General features: G+C 37.7%; 2 protein-coding genes across 2 annotated transcripts; both read left to right on the top strand.

The window, feature by feature from the left end:
- The first annotated feature begins 15,672 nt into the window (after positions 1 to 15,672).
- Positions 15,673 to 17,556, top strand: LOC125072575. Its single transcript, XM_047683206.1, has one exon. It carries the CDS (start codon positions 15,673 to 15,675, stop codon positions 17,554 to 17,556), a length of 1,884 nt encoding a protein of 627 aa, XP_047539162.1.
- Positions 17,557 to 19,668: 2,112 nt separating this feature from the next.
- On the top strand, positions 19,669 to 23,207 carry LOC125072574. Its single transcript, XM_047683205.1, has 2 exons — positions 19,669 to 20,111; positions 23,139 to 23,207. The coding sequence occupies exons 1-2, from the start codon at positions 19,758 to 19,760 to the stop codon at positions 23,205 to 23,207; spliced, it is 423 nt and encodes a 140-aa protein (XP_047539161.1). The 5' UTR covers positions 19,669 to 19,757.
- The last annotated feature ends 666 nt before the right edge of the window (positions 23,208 to 23,873 follow it).

The following is a 23,873-nucleotide window of genomic DNA, read 5'->3' as shown; positions in this document are numbered from 1 at the left end:
TTACTACCAAGCACGAGATGAATTATGAACGTATTAAGCACGTGTAAAATTATTGACATTTGTCCAGGTTTGAACCTCCAGTCATTGGTTACGATACACTTAAAGATCTAGCTACTGGATCATCTATGGTCAAAGGTAAAATGTATTAATAAATTAATGACTGTTTTGACGCATGATCAAATAGTCCTACCGTATATTCTTTTTTAGCCCATACACAGATATTTCAGGAATGGGAAACCTCTCTACACAACGTCAATGCGCTGTCGTGAAAATGATTTATGATATTATGTCTCTTGTACCTGTAAATCCTCTGGCTTAATCATCCTTCAAATTGGACTACAGTAATTAGAAGTACCCGCTCAAAATTTATCTCTTAGTTACACATTTCATTTAATAATACTTGTGATACACATTTCCAAAGATGTGTCTTTTCAAAAACGCAATGCTTGTGAAGGAATTATTGATAGCATTTTAAAACTGTTGGTATTGATAATATATTCCAGGTGAAGAGCTGAAAACTCTAAATCTATAACGTATTATGTGTATATATATATAAATCGAACGCCTCAGATAGTAAAATCGATGCCCTAATTTAGGAAATATGTCAAGATCTTATATTGCTTTTCATTTTACGGCTTGTTTCAAAATGGTTCCAATCTAGCTAGATCCAGTACAAGTACGATGGTGGCTCTCCACCCGCTCATTAGGTATTCTCTTACACAACGGGATTACAAATCTGAGAACCTATAAGAAGTAACAATTAAAGTTGTTTACTGGATTATGAAGTACAAAATCAAAATCTATTTTATTTCAGTAGGCTTTTATAAGCAATTTTAAATCGTAATTTTTCACTCGTCACTGATTTTATCAAAGTGATCAATGTTGCTGTGAATACAAGTATTTATTGTGACCAAGCAGATCACGAGGTTCTGGGTAAAAATATTGAGTTCGGCCACTAAAAAGAATTAAATTCTTATTTCAAGTCATCCTCAGCATTAGCCTGGAATAGGTATGTTGGCTATGGTATATTATTTGTCTTGGAAAATTATTTGCGCGTTATTATTAGGGAATCCAAGGCAGATAAAAGTCTATAAATTAGTTTAAAAGTCGGTGAGGAAGACATCATCACATGACATTTCATGATCAGAGATTCGATCAATCAAACGGTTAGGTATTTTTGTATGTACAAAAAACCATGGAGTTTAAATATGAAATATGAATAAACGTACAAACGGAATACGTTCGTCAATTAATTGTGAAAAGCTTTGAAATTAATTCCTTTTGACATGAAGTGAATTTCGTATAACTTCATTAATAAAGTTATTAGATCATTAAAGAGTAAAAGAGTCAAAAAAGACTTATACGCCATATAAATAAATAAACTGATACACATTGATTTTTACCCAAGAATTTCTTTAGTCATTGTAGTTTTATCTTTTTTACTTGGTGGTAACTCTGATAAAACTAACAAATGCATAGTTTGTTTAAGTTACATTCAGTAAATTTACCAAAGCTGAGCTAAGGTGAAGAGATTAGGTTCGAGGAGAAATTTGGGAACTAACATCACCACGCAACTCTTATGGAGATTGGTGCACACACATGAGACAGAATTTCATCCGACACGTGCAAATGTATCTTCAAGCACGCGATGGATTACAAAATTCAACGGTTTTACTTGGTGGTAGGGCTTTGTGCAAACCCGTCTGGGTAGGGCCAAACAGCAGTACTTAGTATTCTTGTGTTCTGGTTTGAAGGGTGAGTGAGCCAATGTAACTACAGGCACAGGGGACATAACATCTTAGAGGTTGGATGTAAGGAATGGTTAATATTTCTTACAGTGCCATTGTCTATTTGCTCGTCCGCCTCGGTAGGCGGACAAGCTTTTTATATTTATATGATATCGATATATCATATAAAAAGCTTGTTCAGATTGTGCCCACAGTCTTCTATTAAATATCAAAATATTCAACCACCATATTAAATCCATGTCATACAAATTATTATTTGGATAACTTGCCATTAATCTAAATAAGTGGAATCATGTAATCTCAGGTGAGCATATAATATAGACGGTGACTCATTACGCTCATTGGACGCGCCATCTGGGAAATTTGTAACGAACTAAAATAACATGAGTCAGTGCACGTAATACATCGCCTGTAATGTATGTTCGAAGTCAAACTCGACTTGAGATCGTAGGTAGAATAAATTAATAGGTGAGACATTGAAAACAGCTGGCCGAAAAGCTAGGAATTTTGGAGAAGGTACATTTTGGTTATGCCCAAGGCGTTTAAGGTGAATCTTGGCAACGATATAAGAGGCTAATTAATTTATAAGAAAAGCCCTTACTGTTTTGCTATTAGATATCAATTCTCGAAACAATTATATGTATAATTCACAGAATTAGCAAATCTCCGTGACACATTCATGGATATAAGACGTAACTAAACCAAACTTAACCAACGACTACGTACGTAAACCGCTTGGAATTACTTCGTAACCAGTGGTAAGTTTAGTTACCATAATAACTACATTAACTTATTTTAACTTCCTCTGTATGTTACAAGCTAATTATTAGAGCTGCAAATTCTGAATATCTTTTGTCATGCCAAAAAAAGTCGTATAATTTTCGACTTAAATATTTTTTTCAAATTCTCAATAGTAAGCAGGAGTTGACATATACGGGAGTTCCCTTTATTTGCACCTGATCTCTATCCTGTTTTTTCGATTGACCTTATGTCGGATCAGGAGGATGATTAAATAGACTTCTTCACTAGTGCTTAGAAACAATTAGCTAGTTAAATAATAATCCATTTACTTAGGGTGAAGTGGTCTTAGAAGATTGCGATTCATCCGCGTCGCGTCCGCTAAAAGTTACTTTTAATTGTATCTAAAAAAAGGTTTAAATGCTTTTATAACACAGAAATATATAACTGGGATTCTCGATGTTTTATGATATAAGATTTTTAGAATATCATAATACGATTAAAGAAACTTAGCACGATAAAAAAAATAGCTTGAGCGATAAAAATCTGTTGATTTTTCTAAAAACTTCAGATCAGATTTGAAGGATATGATCACTTTCGAACTAAATTTTCTGTTAATTTGGAATAAGAAGAATTTATTAAAAATACATATTTTACCGTGCTCAATGTTTTATTAATCAATTTTACTAGCTTACTAAGATAACAAAGAAAACTTTTAATAAGCGCTCAAATTGACCTTTTTTGGGTAGTCTGGAGAGGATACGCCAGTCAATTGGCCGCGATTCCCTGTCGAGGTGGACCTCGCCTTATCAAATTCCAATGTTAAAAAACTGATATACCCCAGTGAATATAATATGTACATCTTAACCAAAAATCGTAGGTTTTAAGAGTAGGTAGAATTATAAGATTCATACGATGTGAGGTTTTTTCCAGTTGTAGCAAATTGAACTAAATCTAGTTTAGGATTCAGGGTCATAAAATAATTTATTGTATCATACTATTGTGTTGCAATGAAGATGTTTATTATTATTCTTTATAAGATGCTCTACAAAATCTAAAAATGAAGATACTTCATGCGGAAATATTTCTTTCGCAAAACCCACAAAATTGGGAATTAAATGATGCTTCCAAGTTTCTTTTTTCGTATGTTTTTAAAAAGTTACTTACCTTTGAAAGTTTATGATGTGACAAAAATTTATGGAGATAGAGTTTGGCCTACATGAATAATTGCCCAGATATTTCATAGTAGACTATATATTTATTTTTTCAGACAAATTATTGTAATTCTGTTTGATATCCTTGAAAAGAGATTTTTTTATTTATTTATATAAATTTTTAAGTTGTTAAGGGAATTTGTGTATTTTTTTTATGTTAGTATGTACAATACATATGAATACAAATACATTTAGACTTATTTTAAAAACTGCCTGTTATCTCTGCTAATCGGCACTATAATAAATAGGTACTTTGTTGTAGAACTTTGCGCAGGTTGTTGTAGGGCGTTGAGTAGGTACCACCCACTAATGACATATTCAACTGTCAAGCAACAATACTTAGTACTATAGTGTTGCAGTTTGAAGGGTCAGTGAGTCAGTCTAACTAGAGTTACAATTTATATAACATTTTAGCTCCCAAGGTTGTTGGTGCAATGGAAGTAAGGTATGTTTAATATTCCTTATAGCGCTATGGGTGGTGGTCACCACTTACCATTAAGTGGCCCATTACTATCGTAAATTTCCCACTGCTGGACTAAGACCTTCTCTCCTTTTGAGAAGGTTTAGAGCATATTCCACCACGCTGCTCCAATGCGGGTTGGTGGAATACACATGTGGCTGAATTTCATTGAAATTAGACACATGCAGGTTTCCTCACGATGTTTTCCTTCACCGCCGAACACGAGATGAATTATAAACACAAATTAAGCACATTAAAATTCAGTGGTGCCTGCCTGGGTTTGAACCCGAAATCATCGGTTAAGATGCACGCGTTCTAACCACTGGGCCATCTCGATCTCTTAAAATATAAGAGCATTTCATTTCTTTCTTTCTTTCTTTCATTTTTGCTCAACAGTGATATCCTGACCAATAAACAACAATGATAATATAATGACTCAAGAGTCAAAAGCGATGTATAATAAATAATAACATACCTCACTTGTGCGTAAACAAAGATGCACCTCATTCAACCTCATTCTAATTAGAATAAGAATTCAACACGATCTTAACTTGTAATCAAATAAGATAATCTCACATCGACCAAGTATAGGACTATTAACAAAGCATTGTAATCAACGAATCGTACTAATTTCTACACGGCACCCAATTTTCTTTTAGAAGTAAATATCCTTTTAGGTCCATAGACCTATGAAAACACAAATTGCCCTATCCAAATATCTCTCATCCTTCGTTATTGCGGCTTAATCTGCATGTAGTTGGAAGCCGGGTCTTGGCTCATCCATAATTCAAGTAATGAGGACGCCAGCTGTCGCGTCTATGAGGAAAGTTGATTCAACGCTATCCATTATATTCCCTGGAACCTTTAAAATGTTTATTTCTAAACTATTGCGATTATCATTGTTTGGGGCTCGACAATGTTGATAACATTAATGTGTTTGGTATTAAAACAAGTTCTAAATTTAAAACCACTATGAGATACTTCAGGGTAATTTAAAAATTTATAATATTCGAAGTAGCAACTTAGAACTTGTAAAACGAGGACGCACTTTGTTGAACGAAAGTTTTTTAATAAATAATTTATTCATAATATCTGTGTCGACCTTCTTTTGTTTTTTTTATTTTGTATACTATAAACTAATTTAAAGTGTAAAACATAAAATAAACAATAATTTAAAAAAGCGATCAAGTGCGAGTCGAACTCGCCCAAGAAGGGTGAGCAAGTTACAAGGTCTATGTTTACGATATATATTTTTTTGAAATGAAAGGTAAGCTACTTACTAGATCTCGTTCAAACCAATTTTTGGTGGAAGTTTGCATGGTGATGTTCGTCATATATTTTTTTTAGTTTTAGCATTCTCTTATTTTTGGAGTTACAGGGGCTGGGGGCTTACATTTTACCACTTTGGAAGTGTCTCACGTGCAAACTATTCATTTTAGAAAAAAAATGATATTAGAAACTTCAATACCATTTTAGAAAACCTATTGATTTGGGTTCTTAAATATTTCTTCAAAAATCAATTAATCAATTTGAGATTGGTATGACAGAGAAATGTCTAAGCTATATTTTTTAACAACCCATAAAAGAAAATCATCAATCATCAAACAAGAGAAGTTATCTTTGGCAGTTAAATCTGGTAATTTATGGTTAAATATTGTATATATTTAATGTCAATTGCTTATACATATATTATGTATAAATTAATTTCGTATATAATTCTACTCGTGTTCGGCGGTTAAGAAAAATTTTGAGAGGAAACCTGCATGTGTCATTTCAATGAAATTCTGGCACAAGTATCATCAACCAGCGACCTTTTTCTCAAAGGGAGAGGAGGTCTAAGCCCACGAGTGGGATATTACCAGGCTCATACTTTAATTTACACGCTATATGTGAGAATTATATAAATGAAGAGCGATTCGATGAAAGTTTGTCTTTCCGCATAATCCTCGCCTGATACTTTTTTCTGTCATTTCGATATGATATGATTCTTTTACCATTTGTACCATTTGAAAACCACGTATAAAAAATAATACAGTCATTTTTAATGTACGTATACCTTAACTTTAATCTACAGCAGCAACTTAATATCGAATAATCATTTTATATGCATATTATGCCTCTTTTTTATTTAAAATAAGTAGGCATAAATGGACTTACTCATACTAAAACACCACTATCCATAGACATTGGAACTGCCAGAAACTTTAAGATCGTCAAACCACTAGCCTAGGACACTATACTATTATGGTATGTCCTCTATACCTGTAGTATATTCGCTCACTCACTGTTATAGTATGTGTGGGACATCAAGTAAGTGGTCAACACCGCTCATAGACAATGGCGTTGTAAGAGATATTGACCATTGCTATCATGCTTGGGAACTAAGATGTTATGTCCCTTGTGCCTGTACACACTTATGTATCGCTTAGTTTAGTTACTTAGTTAAGCTGGCTCACTCATCCTTCAAACCGGAACACAACAAAACCGGAACACAACAAACTGATGTTTGTACAGTAGAATATCTAATGGGTGGATGGTACCAACACAGACGGACTTGCACAAAGCCGTACCACACATCGGTTATTTATTTTCTTCATGTATCACTATACACAATTTACAATCCAATTGTGGACAAATCAAATAAGAAAGGAAGCAAGTTCGTAAAACCTATTTCCTTTAACTTTGTAAACACCCATTACTTACTGTACGATCGTATTATAAGCAGAATAAGGATCATTTTTGAACAGCAATAGAAACAAACCACTTGAATGATAACCTAAATAATTTTTGTCGTCACATACATCATAAAAAATTTAACAAATTCTATGCTAATGTTAGTTCTTAACACAATACGATAAAGTTGATAATCGCAATGAATCTCGCTTTTGATTTGTGAGCGTGGCAAACACTCTGCTTCAATTTGTGTGAAAATTTGTCAAGTGTTGAAATAATTTCGTTTGACAGCTCCTGGACTTTTAATTGGATCTATGTTTAATTTTTGACATTCTAAGATCATCTCTTTTGGAAAAATAAAACGTTTTAAGTTGTTTTTAGATATCACACTTAGTGGCAGTCAAATCAAATTACTGGACTCTTAAATAAACTCAATCGTACAACAACTTACGAACCAAGTTCTCGCGCGATAGTTGCAATTTTAATCCTTACTTAGCTTCTTGAGCTATTGTGCTCTCTTTCTAACACAAGCTATTCACACTTAATTAGAAGGAGTATCAACATATAATATGTTGAATGTAGTTTCTTACCAACTCCTTCAGGTTTATAATTACATGACAACTATGTAATATACTTTGTAAATAATACATAGAACATAGCCATTCATCATTTCGGAGATGGTTGAAAATTTAAATCACCGACAAATAATAATAGAAAAACATTTCGTAGTAAAACGCAATATGTTTGAAAACGAAATTCATAAAATCTTTCCCGATAACGCTCGGAGCTGACAAAAACTGTTCCAGTTTTGTTCAAAACACAAAGTTTTACGCCTTTATGATCCAGTGCAAAATTGATATTTTATTTTCGTTTGACACGAAAACAAACGTAAATAAGTATTTTTTTAGTGTATTTACACATATTATTATGTTACTTTTACTATGAAATTAAGACAAGCTTTTTTATTATATAAATAGCAACAGTTACCAAACTATGCAAAACCATAGTATAGTCCAAAGGATAAAGTAAAAGCGACGTTCCTACTAGGCGACCTCTACCTAATTGGGTCATTGAACTATGATTATTACAATTAAGATGTTGGGTTGAAAATTATTTTCTACTTATTTACCTAATAGCGTTCAAACTACGACCTGATCAAATTCCTTTAAATTAATCTGAATTTAAATGGGCAAGACACATTTATCTAATTACTTAAAATGTATTAAGACCTTTGATATGACGTATTTGAAAAGCCGACGCGATCCATTTATGGTACGTTATATTTGTTTCCTACATAATAGTACAGTGCATCTCCATCATATATCAATATCAGTTCCGCGTAGGTTCCGTTGTAACATATCGAAATTTCACATCCCTTCAGCGAAATTTTCTCGGAAATCAAACTCCCATTAACCGCATCTGTCCTAAATACAATTAATTCTCGAAATCAATACCTGCTATCGACATAATTTGCGATGCATATTGTGCTTTTAGAAAAAAAAATACTTCATCGATATAAGTATTTTATTTCGTTTTCTATGTTGTATAATTCAATTGTTTTTTTTAATTTGTTCGTTTATTAAAAATTCCTGAATGTTTTGTACATTGACGGATACATATCTTAATTTTTAGTGTAAGGAGTTTCCATGCATATGTAAGCCCTTAACCACCCGACCCGATTTGGCTTGTCATCAGTGATAATCAGTGTTAGTCGTGATTAAGGTCACGCACGTCATTTTGATTTGACTTGATGTTTTTTTGTTATTGAAGTTTGCAGTATTTGTTTGTTATATTCTTTGTGTGTTACTTCACTTCTGGTTGCTAAAAGTATGATATTAATGTACCTTTTTACATAAATAAATTGTGTACTCTTCCAAATCACTGCTACTAGATCGAGTCCTGTACCCAAAGGTTGTTTGAAATAACTTCCAGACAACATTCTTTCGCTTTCTTGGTTCAGTTTCTTTTTCTTCCGAATTTTTATTTGATTTTAAATGTGGTCTACAATAAAGAGCATTGAATTCGATTCTTTGTATTTCCAATATTATACTAAATTCAAGAAATGCAACAATGAAGCACAAGCGGCGGAAGCAAATGTATAAGAAGAATAATTGTTGAATATTCTTATCAACTGAAATTTGACCAAAGTTATAAATTGTCGCCTTCATACGGATTAAAACCAACACGATAATATGAATAATCTGGTTCTAATCATTTAATAAGATTGTTCAGGACTGAACTAAATACAAATGAAAATTCAAAATAATTAATGTACAAACCATGACACTGCTTTGATTGGTGACAAGAATCTAGTGTTCAACATTTCATTTCAAATATCATAATTTAATTAATATTGATTCGATGTATCTATTCACTCCTTAGAAAACAAAGTCTCGAGTTATAAAAAATCACTTTCTCATTGACAACCCTAATGGGTTGTTTAAATTCCATTGCTGGCGGTCGATAACAATGCCAATAAAATTGCCTTTGAAACGTCAAACGATATGCTAATGCTAGGGCTGCCGGCTCTTTTATATTCGGCGCACGGCCCCGATATTTCACCGTGAGATCTGCTAAAATTCAGATAAAGGGTCGTCTTGTATGGAGATGGACTGTGAGAGGAATAGTAATGAGTGTTTTTTGTTTCGAGCTGCTTGATTTCTATCTGTTCTTGGATTGTTGGTACAGAAATACTTTAGTTTATTTTTATTGTATAATGTTTGCCGCAAACGTTTGTTTTCTCAGTAAGAGAAAGATGATTTGTACGTTTTTATTTCAATAATTTGTGTAAATAAATTATTATTAATTGTTTTAAACGAGATTAATTTTATTATTGTTTTGTTTTATTAATTTAATAAATTAAATTATATAGTTGCATAAATAATTCTAAACAAAACTGTGTTTTTATTTTGTCCTTATGTCATATAACACATTTTTAGTATAGAATTTCTGAACGTGGGTTTTAATTTAGTAATCAACTTATTACCGATTCTTGTTTACAATTAACATAATTAATACCGATATGGTTTATATTTAGTTAAATTTAATAGATAAGCTCTTTGAGTTGAGTTCGAATCGTTATGATGAGACATACACAGACAGATAAGAAGAAATTAATGTAAAGAAACAAAATTCAAAAATAGAACATTAGTTTCAATATTTTTTTAAGTAAAAGTAATTAAACAATTAAGTTTTGAATGTTCATATTAAGCACGTACTATTTAGCTAAAGGCGCGCGTCATAACAATAATAACATTGACATTCAATAACTGTAATACTATCTCAGACATAAATCCATGACATAATGACTACAATGTGCATAAAATAGATACTTATGCCAAAAAGCAATGGACATTTATCAGTTTATTCCGTGACACTTTTTACAAAATGCTTGGCAATTCGATCATTATATAAGGATTAAAAGGATAAGAACTATATATCAAAAATATTAAAAAGGATTATATTAGACAAACGATAGTTACTTGTTATGATACCTTCGGGTCTTTGTTATAATCAGACTTTATGGTTATACATTTTATTTAAAAATATGTTTACAATTATTAATTTCTACTTGTGATTTTTAAAAGTCGTTTCCACGCAATATTAGCATAGAACACCTGAATATCGGCAGATTGCGGCTTACACTTACAGCAAGCGCTCCCGGTTATTCTTCGCTTCACTGAATCTTAACTTACATTCAAACAAACGAAATTCAACTTTTACGCATCCGAATAAGGACTAATTTAACCGCACTTAAATAAAATGTTTGGACGACCACGTTCTGGCTTTTAATTCTAAATTACTGCAATACAAAGGAAAATAGCCTTTAATTTGTAAGTGTTAGAGTTGATAAATGTAATTATCAAAATTTGAAATAGCTTCATGAATAATTCGTTACAATATAGATATTATTGATGATAAATTTTCTAAAGGTGCGAATGAAATAGAGAATTAATGATATAATATAATAATGATATCAGTGAAAGAGCGATTTATTTAGTATGGTTTTAATATGGCATTGTTATTTTGGCTCATTATGAGCCGCTATGTATTTGTTATCAGTAACTAGTAAAATATTTTTCTTTTTAAGAACACTTTCTTAAACTCAACATTTAAAAAATCAGATGTTAAAGTAACTCAACATTTGGGTTTGTGTAAGATGGTTATAAAAAGTAAAATTATTTGTCAATTTTGGGAGTTCTATATTGAAAACAACATATAAAACATAAAAAAATAAACCCTTCTGTGTCTACTGGAAGGTTGTAATAAAACATTACAAATATATAACATTATTTATATAAAGGACTTCAAAAAATACGAAACAATTTATCAAAATTATAAAGTAAGCACTGAATAAAAAATGACTGCGTGGATTTTCTGCTTTTCTCGTTTAATTGCAAAAATATATAATCGTTATTACAAGTTTGATTGTAATTACGAATTATTTTAAATTTTATTAGCCTTAATAAAAATTCAAAAATCTTCTGTATGTTATGTATGTAAGGAAAATTATTAATAATTTTTTTTGATACTTTTTGATTTGCCAATGTATACGGTTCTACAACAGATTCCAGAAAGCGTTAAAAATACCTCATTCCAATTTTTTTTAATAAATTTTAATGAATATTTGTGTGCGAAAGGTTAGGTTATTTTTTTGTAAATTGTTGATTATTTACATTTGTAATACTATATGTTGTGAACTGTTTCATTTCTTTCCCCCTCTTTTGAAACTATTTGATATTCAATAATTTAGTGTATTCTTTTTTTTAAAAATTACTATACGTAAGTTTTATTTTATACTGGACAACAATACAAAAGTCAAAAGTCGAAAACGACATTCAACCGAATACGAAACAAGACAATACATTTCGTATCAAACTTCGAATGTTGCATTATTAATCTATACTCAAAAGTTGCCGAAGCACTAAGCTCTGAGCTTTGACATCGAGCTTAAATAAAGCTCTCGTATTGTTTTCGAATTTATTCCAGAAATCCAGTTCTTTGAGGAATTATTTTGAAGTTTCAATGTAATTATTTTGAATTTTTAAAAATGGTTTTTCCTTTGTTTTGAGAATATTAAAAAAGAAAATTGAAATGGACTGCTTGATATAGTCTTCAATTATTAATATTTTATATTTACATTTGTAGTGTATAATATTATTATTAAATAATTATTATATTATTATTAAAAAAATAAAGTACCTAATTCATTCGAAATTTTTGAGAGCCTCCTTGAACTGACGCTTTTTTTTTTAAATTGGGATGAACTCTTTTGAGCAATACCATATGCGAACCAATTGGCCGAGTCTCATGTCATGTAGTCTCATATCTTAGCCATAAATGGAACGCAGAGAAAAATACTGAAGTGTGTAACTGTATGTGCAAGTCTTTTTTCTAATAACATAAAAATAAAGGTGATCTACTTGTAAAAACTTTCAAATTAGATTGATGTATTTTTGTGATTGACCAGCATGGTTCCCTTTTCGCCTAGATAATCTGAACTCCTATTCAATATCCTCTTGGTAGTAGGGCTTTGTATAAGCCGATCTGGGTAGGTACCACCCACATATCAAATATTCTACCGCCAATCAGTTATGGGCAGTGGTATATATGTATATACACACAGTTACGATTTTTATCTTTAAAAATTGGTGTGGATTTATTTATCAGAATAACTTCGTAACCTTTTTAAAAACACTTGGTATAAAAAACCCTGTGCAAAGTTGAGACGATTAGATAGTTTTAAATACAGTTTAAACATATATAAGAATCACTCAACTAATTATAATATGCGAAATGTCCTCTTCAACGTTGTATAAGCAGGTATATGCAAATTACCTCGCTTTCTATTTGTCTATATGGAAATTAGATTTAACTAGTTTTGGTAACGCCAAGGTTGAAATTCGTTTATTCATTACTGTAGCTTCGTCTCTATGTATGTGTCTATATTGTATTCAATCAAACGATTATCGTCATTAATGGAATTTAATCTGACTCTCCAATGTATTGATCTAAAGTTCCTTTAATACCAAAATTTTCTTGCTTTTATCATCATGATTTATTTATATACATATTTATTATTATTTCTACAAAATGTACAGAAATGATAACGTCTTTGGTGAATATAGTTTTATAATATAATTGGTAAATTCATTTAAACTAAGATAAAAACGTACAATAGTATAAACTAATTTATATTAAAATATAACAAATAAACACTTTTTAGCTTACTTAGACCATTAGTGGCGACCATGGACCGGAAGACGCAGCGTGGGTAGGGCCCCACAAGGTGATCCGACGACCTGGTGAAGGTCGCGGGAAGCCGCTGGTTGCGGTCTGCACAAGATCGGTCTTTGTGGCGATCCTTGGGAGAGGCCTATGTCCAGCAGTGAACGTCCTTCGGCTGAGAGAGAGAGAGAGAGCCTACTTAGCGTTTAATTAACAGATTTAGCGTTGAATTATATTCAATTATAGAATTATATTATATATGTACTTTTTGGTTTGAAGACTTTATGAATAAATTAAAAAAAGTAAAATTTTAAATATGACATTGAATTTTTGAATTTGGTTTTTAAACGACGAGATGTTTTGTTATTACGGTTAGAAATAAACTAGTGTTGTTAATAATGATCTACGGTGCAGTTTACTGGAAGCTGTGCCTTCACTACACCTATACCAGTGTACCGTTGATATACATAATATATATTACATAGAGACTTACATATATACGAATGAAAAAAAAAAACTAAACATTGAAATATTATTTCTATTTACATAAGTATTATTAACATTAAGTCCTTAAATATATAGATATATTAATTAAAAAAAAAAATATTACTGTATAAATCTTAACCGCGTGGAATGGTGGCAAGATTGCTAGCAGCATTACCCCGTTGAATCGGAATTCCGATCTGTCTTGAGTATCAAAACTTACCTCACTTGGTGACACTATGTGAGGCTAACCGCAAGTTCAAACAAACAAGGAAACAAACAGAACATAGCTCGGATAAAAGGTCATTGAACCTGCTTATGACAAATGTTTGAGTAAATTAATTGGTCGATATTGTACAGAAATTATCATTACATTGATGTGATGTATTAAGTCGCTTATAAAGGGGTCATTAATGGTATTCCATTAAGCGTTACATAAGTTATATATGATCAAATGAAAGACTATTTTTATTATTACAAGCAATGTCTTGCCTATTGTGTATGTATATTTTAGTATTTATAAATATTATAAGAATCGGTGTCGTTTTTTTTTTTTTTTTTTTTTTTTTTTTTTTTTTTTTTTTTTAAAATAGTTATTATGACGAAAGGTATAATAGAGAAAAATTATGGTATTCTCGAGTAAGAAAATTATAATATAAAAGATATTAGATAATTAATACAATAAGAATTTTAATGTACAAAAAAAACGTGAAGCTCGACGGAATTTCATCAAGTATCTACACCAAAAAAATTGTACGCGTTTTAAGAATAATTTATCATTTTCTGTGAGTGTTTAACTAGGTGCACTAAGGATTTTTGTTGAAACAGAACGTTTTTGTTTACATATATACCGATATATATATGTCGGAGGAAGCTATGAGTTGGTTTGATTAATGTTTTCATGTATAACACACAATATTATTTGTTTACATTTTAATATATTTAAAAAATCTTGATTTAATTATATTTGATCTGTTACATTTAGAAGTTAAAAATCTTACCAATTTAATAAAAGTTATGAATGCTGTATTTCTTGTAACGACCAATCAGAACGAAGCATTGGGCTCGAGTGGGGTCGAGGCGCCATCTGGTTGACTGAGATTCAGACAGTTTTGACTGATTAGACATTTTATTTGATAAAAAAGGGACAGATCGAGTTGGATCTAAAAAAGTGTAAAAGGTGTCTATATGGTCAGATCGGTGCCCTGAACCCGCTGCTCGGTGTTGGTACTTGTTAAAGTGTTAATTTGTTGATTTTATTATATTTAAAATACTGTGAAAACGTGATAGTATGTTTTGCGCTTGTCCTTACTCTAATGACGCCGACTAAGCCGGTAACCATTGACGACGATGTCAACAAGAACGATGACATGATGAAAATAAACATATTGATCTAGACACGCGGTAGCGTGTCAGCCAAGTTCTAGTAACAGAACTGGCTAGCAGCACCGTGTGTAATATTACACGAACCATTTGGAGCCACTTTTGACCTCCTCATAACTCAAAAACTATTTGACATAAATGTGTCAAATTTGGCTCATATATTAAGACTCGCGAGATACATATGTGTTCCAAATTTCATAAGCGCATCTCAAATGGTTATTTAGATATTAACGTCTAAAAATCGTCATTTTTATCACTGACTGACCTATAGATCAAAACTATAACCTACTTCCAGGTGACCTAGAAAGTTCAAATTTGGCATGCAGGTAGATAATTAGGCCAATATAAAGGAAAAAATCTGAAACTGGTAATTTTTTATCATTTTATTATGATTTTTCATTTTATTGTGTCTATTAGGAACACTACTTAGTTGATTCGCCGTTCGGACGTCTTCGACTGAGGTTGTGTTGAATATTGCGATAAGATTTTACGATTTGATGAATTAAAACGACACCTGGCTTGTAAACTGGTTTTCGTTATCTCTGACGCGTAACATCTGGACTTTTTGCTTTGTATATGGACACTTGTTTTGTTTAAGGATTGGTTTTTGTTGTCGTGGAATAGATCTTTTTAGATCTTGTTTTTGTTTCAGTTTTTATAAATTAATATATATATAAATATATATATATATATATTTTTTTTTTTTTCTTTCTTTCTTTTTGTTTGATGTTTTTATTTTTCGGCGATGGACGTCGACACTGAGTTGTCGTCCGACGCCTTGGTTGGCAGAAAACGCCCTCATGGGGGCCTTGCTATTTTTAACTCTGACTCTGACACGGAGACGGAGACGAGGTTAGCTGCGAAGAACAAGCCTGCCATTCGCGGCAAAACCGCGAAAGGACGTGGTAGTGGTCTTGCTCGGGCTAAGGCTGAGCTGAAAGCCAAGGCCAACGAAGCCAGAGAGGAAGCCTTCGAGCGATCGCTGCGTAGTCGAGCGTTTCGAAAGGACGCTCCTCAGGTTGTTTTGGACTCCGAGGAATCCTCTTCCTCAGATGTACACACCGAGGATCCCACGAAGTTGGGTGCGGAGGAACTTCGAGCACAAGCTGGCCGAAGCGCAGCTCTCATTGTGGAGGTGGCCCAAAAATCCTCTAACTTAAAAGGAGGCTTTGCAAAGAGGCTGAGGGAGTCGGCGGCTGCACTGCAGGGCATTGTAGACGCCTTAGCATCTCGGACAGAAGCCGAGGAGACGCGAAAGCTCCGCGTTGATAATGGCCGCCTGCGCAAAGAGGTGGACAGCCTCAAGGCCGAGGTGAAAGCTCACCGCCGCGAGTTCGCGGAGATGCGGACCAAGGTGGCAGGGGCAAATGAGGCATCCGGCTCTGCACAGGATGCTCAGATGGAGAAATTTAAGGCCTCCATAATTTCTTCGCTCGGCGTTATGTTTAACGCCCGATTTGCAGTACTAGAGGAACGCTTGCCACCCGCAAAGATACAACGCCCTCCGTTAGCTGCGGATAAGAGGCGGGAGTCGGCGCAGCAAATTGCTGCGCCCTACGCGCAGGCAGTCCACCCGGCTCCACTGCCGAAAGTTACACCCGTGCCAAAGCGGGCGCCACGTGCTGCTCCGACAGCACCTATCGCTGGTCCTTCAAGCGACCAGACTACGTCGGAGACGATTCCACCACAGGTAGTCCAGGAGATTTCCTGGTCTACTGTGGTTAAAAAGGGAAAGAAGGGAAAGCAGGTTTCCCCCCCGGCTGTTACAACCGCCACGGTTGCGCCTACGATGCCTAAGGCACGTCATGCGGCCAAGTCCAAGCTGGCCGCTCCTCGTACAGCTGCAGTGGTTTTAACGCTGCAGCCGGAAGCGGAGCAGAAAGGCATCACGTATGCCCAGGTCTTGGAGCGCGCTGAGCAGAACGTGAAACTCGAAGACCTTGGGATCAATGGCGGGCTCAAAGTTCGACGCGCAGCGACGGGGGCTAGAGTGCTGGAGCTGCCGAGAGCACAGACAGAACAGGCGGAGAAATTAGCCGACAAGCTCCGCACTTTGTTGGATGGGGTGGCCAACGTTGTTCGCCCCATAAGAAAGGTGGACATTAAGGTGACGGGGTTAGACGACTCCGTCACTAAAGAAAAAATTATTGCCGCAGTCGCTCGCGAGGGGAGTTGCCCCGCTGAAATGTTAAGGTGTGGAGATATTTCACGCGGGCCCGGTTATATGGGTATGGTCTTTGTGTCCTGTCCGATAGCTGTGGCGAAGAAGCTGTCTGATGCCGGTCGTCTCTTGGTTGGGTGGAGCTCGGCCAGGGTGTACGTGCTGGAACAGCGCCCTCTGCGCTGCTATAAGTGCATGGGCCTTGGTCATACAAAGGCGCTCTGCCCATTCAGTGCGGAACGAGGAGGCCTTTGCTACCGGTGCGGCGTTGATGGCCACAAATCGGCTGCATGTACCGGGAAGCTGCGGTGCGCAGTGTGCTCAGACGCCGGCAAGCTCTCCGGGCACGTGATGGGGTCGAGGGAGTGTAACCCCCCCATCACGAAAGGTAAGGTGGTCCGAGATAACCAGACCACCGCCAACTTGGGACGGCGCCAGGCCGAGGAGGAAGCTGCAATGTCAGTATGAGCGTAGACTTCAGCTTCCTTCAGACGAATCTCAACCACTGCGCCGGGGCTCAGGACCTACTGCTGCAGTCCATGGTGGAGTGGGGGATCAACCTGGCTGTGGCCTGCGAGCCCTATTACGTTCCGCCCTTAACTCATTGGTTAGGGGACGTGGACGGCACCGTGGCGGTCCTCACGAGAAGCGGAATAGGTCCACCCCTTTCACTCATTGAGAGGGGCTCAGGCTACGTAGTGGTGGGGTGGGGGGAGTACGTGGTAATCGGAACATACTTCTCCCCGAACCGAAGTTTGGCTGAGTTCGAGATCTATCTCGGTTCGGTCAGAGCTGCGGTGGCCAGGCAGTCGTCGAAACAGACAATACTTCTCGGCGACCTAAACGCAAAATCGCGTGCCTGGGGCAACCCTGCCACGAATCCGCGAGGGAGGGCCGTACAGGTGTGGGCCCTACTCTCCAATCTGTCCCTCCTCAACAAGGGGCAGGTTCACACCTGCGTGCGCCAACAGGGGGGTTCTGTGGTGGACGTATCGTTCGCTACCCCTGTAGTGGCTCGCAGAGTGCAGAACTGGAGAGTAGAGGAGGAGGTGGAGACTCTATCGGATCACCGCTACATCCGATTTGAGATCTCCACCTCTCGCAGGCCGGCGGAACCCCAGAGGGTGCCGACCACGCTGCCGAGGTGGTCTCTCGGCCAGGTCGATCGAGAGCTGGTCAAGGAGGCTGCCATCGTGCAGCGGTGGGTTTCCGCAGGGAGAAGGGAGGGCGCCAACGCGGAGGAGCTGGCGGGTCGCATGAGCAGTTCCCTCAAGGAGGTCTGCGATGCGGCCATGCCTCGGACCCGGCGCAAGGTTCCGCGCCGGCATGTCTACTGGTGGTCGCTCGAAATCGCTAACCTTCGGGCGACGTGTTGCCGGGCGCGGAGGGCCTACGTCCGCTGTCGAAGACACAACGGCCTCGACGCGGAACTGGAGGGACAGTTGCTGGCCGCTTATCGTCAACTGAAAAAAGATCTGCAGTTGGCAATAAGTAAGGCCAAGGAGAGGGCCAGGGAGGAGCTTCTGGCGGGCCTCAACCGAGACCCGTGGGGGCGCCCGTACCGTGGTGTGCGTGGAAAGTTCCGCAACCAAAGCGCCCCCGTCACGGAGACGCTGCCGCCGGATCTTCTTCTGCGCCTAGTTGGGGAACTCTTCCCCCATCCAGGCGAGCACGTCCCTCCGCAGATGGCCCCTCGCTCCGTGATAGAAGACGCAGTGGCTCCACCACTGATCACGGAGCGGGAGATGGAGATGGCCCTCGGCCGCTTGAAAACCAAGAACACGGCGCCGGGTCCAGATGGGGTTCCAGGGCGTATTTTGTGCGACGCTCTGGAATACCTAGGTGCAAGGCTTCGGGAGTTGTTCGACGAATGTCTTTGCAGCGGGCAGTTTCCGAAGCCTTGGAAGGAGGGGAAGTTGGTGCTATTGCCAAAGGAAGGTCGGCCGATGAATTCCCCTTCGGCGTACAGGCCAATAGTGCTGCTGAACGAGACGGCCAAACTTTTCGAAAAGGTCCTCGCAGCCCGTCTTGTTCAGCACCTTGAGGAGGTCGGTCCGGGTCTTTCAGAGGCCCAGTATGGGTTCAGGGCAGGCCGATCAACAGTCGACGCCCTGGACGCCCTGAAGACTCGGACGACAGAAGCGGTGGCCCGGGGGCAAGTCGTCCTGGCGGTGTCACTCGATGTGACGAACGCCTTTAACAGTCTTCCATTCGAGACGATCAGGGAGGCACTTCTATACCACGGGGTGCCGACCTATCTGAGGAGACTGTTGGAAGCGTACCTCCAGGACCGGGAGGTCCTCTGGGTGGGGGTCAATGGGGAGCTAGTCCGGCATCGGGTAGGCTGCGGCGTTCCACAGGGGTCGGTTCTCGGCCCAATCCTGTGGAACGTTAGTTTCGATTGGCTCTTGAGAGCTCCCGTCCTTCCCGGGATGGGGGTGCTCTGTTACGCGGACGACACCCTCATCACGGCGACAGGGCAAGATTTTGGGGACGCAGCCCGCTTGGCTGAAGTCGGAACTGCTCTCACCGTGGACCGGATGGAAGCGCTGGGCCTGAGGGTCTCCATTTCGAAAACGGAGGCTCTCCTTTTCCACGGTCCACGAAGGGGACCCCCTCGAGGGGCAAGTATCACCGTCCAGGGGACGGTGATCAAGGTGCAGGCCCAGATGAAGTACCTGGGCCTGATCCTGGACGGACGATGGAGCTTCAGGCAGCATTTCGCTCAACTCGGGCCGAAGCTCATCAACGCCGCTGCCGCCCTGGGACGCCTCCTACCAAATGTGGGAGGGCCGGGATCGCTATGTCGGCGACTATATGCCGGTGTAGTGAGGTCAATGGCGCTGTACGGTGCCCCGATTTGGATAGACGCCCTCACCGCTGGCAATCGGGCCCTCTTGCGGAAACCGCAGAGGGTCATAGCAGTGAGAGGTATAAGAGGGTACCGTACGGTGTCATGGACTGCGGCGACACTTCTCGCGGGTGATCCACCTTGGGAACTCCAAGCAGAGGTGCTCGCAGAGGTGTACCGGTTCCGGGCGGAGGCGAGGAACGGCGGCGACCGTCCAGGGTTGGCGGAGGTCGGGCGGATCAGGGCCATAGCCCAGCAAGCCCTGATCGCCCGATGGGAGGAGGATCTGGGGTCACCCACGGCAGGCCTGGCGACAGTGGAGGCGGTTCGTCCCCACTTGAGTCGCTGGGTCAAGAGAAAGCGTGGCACGCTCACGTTCAGGATGACGCAGGTACTTTCCGGGCACGGATGCTTCGGTAAGTACCTGCACGGGATAGCGCGGCGGGAGGTGTCACCCTCCTGCCATCAGTGTGGCGCGTCAGTGGACACGGCGTACCACACCCTGACTGAGTGTGCTGCGTGGGGGCCCCAGAGGCATTCCCTGGTGGCGTCTTTGGGCGGAGACCTCTCGCTGCCGAGCGTCATCAACGCAATGCTCGGTAGCGAGGCGTGCTGGTCAGAAATGCGCTCCTTCTGCGAAAACGTTATGTCGCAGAAGGAGGCAGCGGAACGGGAGCGGGAGGTGGACGCTGCTGCAGACCCGATCCGCCGAAGAAGACCGGGGAGGAGGAAACAACGCTACGCGCACCTTCTCCCCCCGCCTCAATAGGCGCCACAGGAGCTAGGAGGGTTCTCAGTACTCCGGGAATCCCCCCTAGGAATTGGAGGCCCGCATAGGTGGGCCGACCGTCTGGGCGTCACGGTAGTATGCGAAAGCGATCCCGTGGCGCCTACCGATGAGACGGAGAGGGTACCGCTGGTTTTTTAGTGGGTATTCCGGTGTGCCGCTAACATCTTGGGCACCGGCGAGTCCCACATACCCCCCCACTTCCACGTGGGGGAAACGCGTAACGCGTTTTTCCAGCGAAAAAAAAAAAAAAAAAAAAAAAAAAAGGAACACTACTTAGTTCCTGCAATAACTGTAACTGTAATAAAAAAAATAATATAAGAACCAGCAATCAAAACTTATGACAGCCAGTTTTAATGTGGATTTTAAGGTCTTCACGTGAATATATAACAAGTTGAATACCACCCTTAAGTTTTTTAAATCCAAATATTTCCGTTTTATTACTTATGAGTATAGCCGACTTTCATATTTATTACGTGTTAATGCTAAACTAGCATTTAGCGTACATCAATGGTGGAAAATCATTATACTTAAAAAAATAATAATAATAGGCATTTCGGTACACGGCGCGCGACGCGACGCCGGAGCAGCGGGATAGGAGCGTTGCGATAAACCTTAACGCGGACGTGTCTGAGCGAGTGGCAACCGCGCTCATAAGAATTATTTCAATGCCTTCCGATGGAAGCTGCCTAGTCTATTCGACTGCATATTTTTTGTTTGAGTATACTAGTATGAGACTGTAGTAGAGTATGTATATCGTAACTGGAATGATTTAAGTTTGTACTCTAGCGCTACAAACGGTGATCCTTATTGCTTGGAAGAACAGTATCGAGCAAGCATGCTGATGTCAGCAAAGGACTGGTGATTGGGTCCAATGGAAAAATAGAGAAGGTACATTGGGGACGTCGACAACAGCAATAGCGCACGCAAAATAACAATTCAATTTAAACATAATTTAATTTGCGAACTAGAAGTCAAAACCAAGTTACAGATATTAAGTAATGTACACATATGTTCAAAGGAAACAATTCTCTATTTGCTTAGCATATTCTACTACTATACACAAATCATAAGGCCTTCGCCTTGACGGTGCTCTTTTCGACATAGGCTCCTCTATATTAAGTAAAGAGCAGGCTTACGTTGGCCTCTCTAGAGTTAAAAACTTAGATGGAGTACATCTTATCAATTTAGGTCGAAGTCAAATCAAGACACAAGAGAGCTCTATTGTAGAGTACAACCGTCTGCGCACGTTATACCACCCCTACTTGGACAAATTAAGTATAAACAGAAAACGCGTAAAAAAAATCCGGTCACTGAATGGGCAATTCACTCGAATATTTCAGAGGTACCTACAAGAAAAATAAGAACGTATAAAAAAAAAGACAATTACACCCCGTAAACATAGGAAAATAGAATAGCTTAACAAAAAACATTTGGTATTAATTTTGTTATTAATAAGTACCTACTAATAATTTATATACAAAAAGTAGTGATATCCCATCAAAAACATAAATGTAAAAATGAGAGCCAAGTTAAATATTATGATATATACCTTGGTTGTTGTCTTCAACGACAAAAGAAGTGAGATCTAAATTTGTGTCAAGTTAAATAGTCCTTTCTGAAATTTATTTATAACTACATAAAATATCATTTCTTCTTATAACTTGGGATAATATATTGTTGCCTAAGGTATGACTTGGCTAGTTCTCATATACGAAGTATATTATAGTCTTCGTAAATTCTAAGCCTGTTACAAATGAATTATAAATACAAATTAAGCACGCAAATATTCAATGGTACTTGTCTGGATATGAACTCGCAATATCTGGTTAAGATTCATGTTTTCTAGTGACTGGACCATCGCAACTCTTAATGTACGTTAATACTAACTAATCAATACTGAGATGTCCTCCATTCTTCTTAGATGTTCTGAGTTATAATTTGTTATTCTAATCACAAACTACAATTTGTGTTTATAAACATATAAAAACTAGCCAAGCCAATAAATAAATTTCAGAAAGGACTATTTAACTTGACACAAATTTAGATCTCACTTCTTTTGTCGTTGAAGACAACAACCAAGGTATATATCATAATATTTAACTTGGCTCTCATTTTTACATTTATGTTTTTGATGGGATATATTTTCTCTCGGGTTGATAAAATAAATACTCAATTGTTTTCTGTGAATGAGAAACATTTATATATTTATTTTTACAATAAGTACTTATTTATAATACTTAATGTATAATATTGTACTTAAAAAATATTTACTCATCTGTGAATTAAATAACAACTAAAATAAAACAACTCACATCACATTAACTTCCATTATATTAAAACCACTCGATACATATATTACTTATAACTTTAACAGCAAATCCGTCCTTCGACCTCAGTTTTTTTTTCCAGTTAAAATTCCCGCGCTTCCCCGTGCCAGGCAGTACCAGCTCGCCTCACCGCGCCACTAGACGGAAGTGACGGGAGTGCCACAACACGGTGTCGATAACCGAATCAATAATCATACTTCATACATGTTATTTCAATTAAAAAAAAAACGTATTTAAAAGTCAAAGCAGTACTAAATATTATTATTTCAATTAAAATTGTATAAGTATATTTAAAAAATCATGACACAACATTTAAAGATTACACTACGATACGTAAATCCAAAGATAATATGTTATGTATTTATTTTTTTGAATGTTTTAATATTTTTTTTTAATTACTAATATTAATTGATTTTTGTTTTTGTAATTATTTTTTTATATCTTCAAATAACTATTCAAGTCCTTATTACTTTCTGCTTCTGATTTTTAATATATATCAGTGTAAACTTGATTGGTTTATGTATTATTTTATTGGTTTTTCACATTACTGTTCTATTGTACTGTTTTTTTCCCGAAAATAAATAAATAAAAATAAATATTTTAACTATTAATTATATTTGAAAACTGTCTTATGACCGTGCGACGAAAACAACTAATAAGAATAAAGATTTTCATTACATAAATATTGATCACGAATAGCAATTGTATTATTTTATCAATAAGTTCGTATAGTGTTTGGTTAGTTTAGCCTTTGTCAACCAGATGCTTTGACTTATAAAACTCAAATAGAATACAAAAATTGATAATAAATAATGCA

The sequence above is a fragment of the Vanessa atalanta genome, chromosome 22, assembly GCF_905147765.1.
Source record: "Vanessa atalanta chromosome 22, ilVanAtal1.2, whole genome shotgun sequence".
Classification (NCBI taxonomy): domain Eukaryota; kingdom Metazoa; phylum Arthropoda; class Insecta; order Lepidoptera; family Nymphalidae; genus Vanessa; species Vanessa atalanta.
The sequence above is the reverse complement of the archived record's forward strand: the minus strand, read 5'-3'. Positions and strand labels throughout refer to the sequence as shown.

Excerpts from the sequence above, each read along its gene's own strand:
- LOC125072574 (XM_047683205.1), top strand. The coding sequence starts at position 19,758 with ATGAAGTACCTGGGCCTGATCCTGGACGGACGATGGAGCTTCAGGCAG. Across the intron at positions 20,112-23,138 it reads AAGCAGAGGTGCTCGCAGAG|TTAAAATTCCCGCGCTTCCC; the intron begins GTGTACCGGTTC and ends TTTTTTTTCCAG.
- LOC125072575 (XM_047683206.1), top strand. The coding sequence starts at position 15,673 with ATGGACGTCGACACTGAGTTGTCGTCCGACGCCTTGGTTGGCAGAAAA.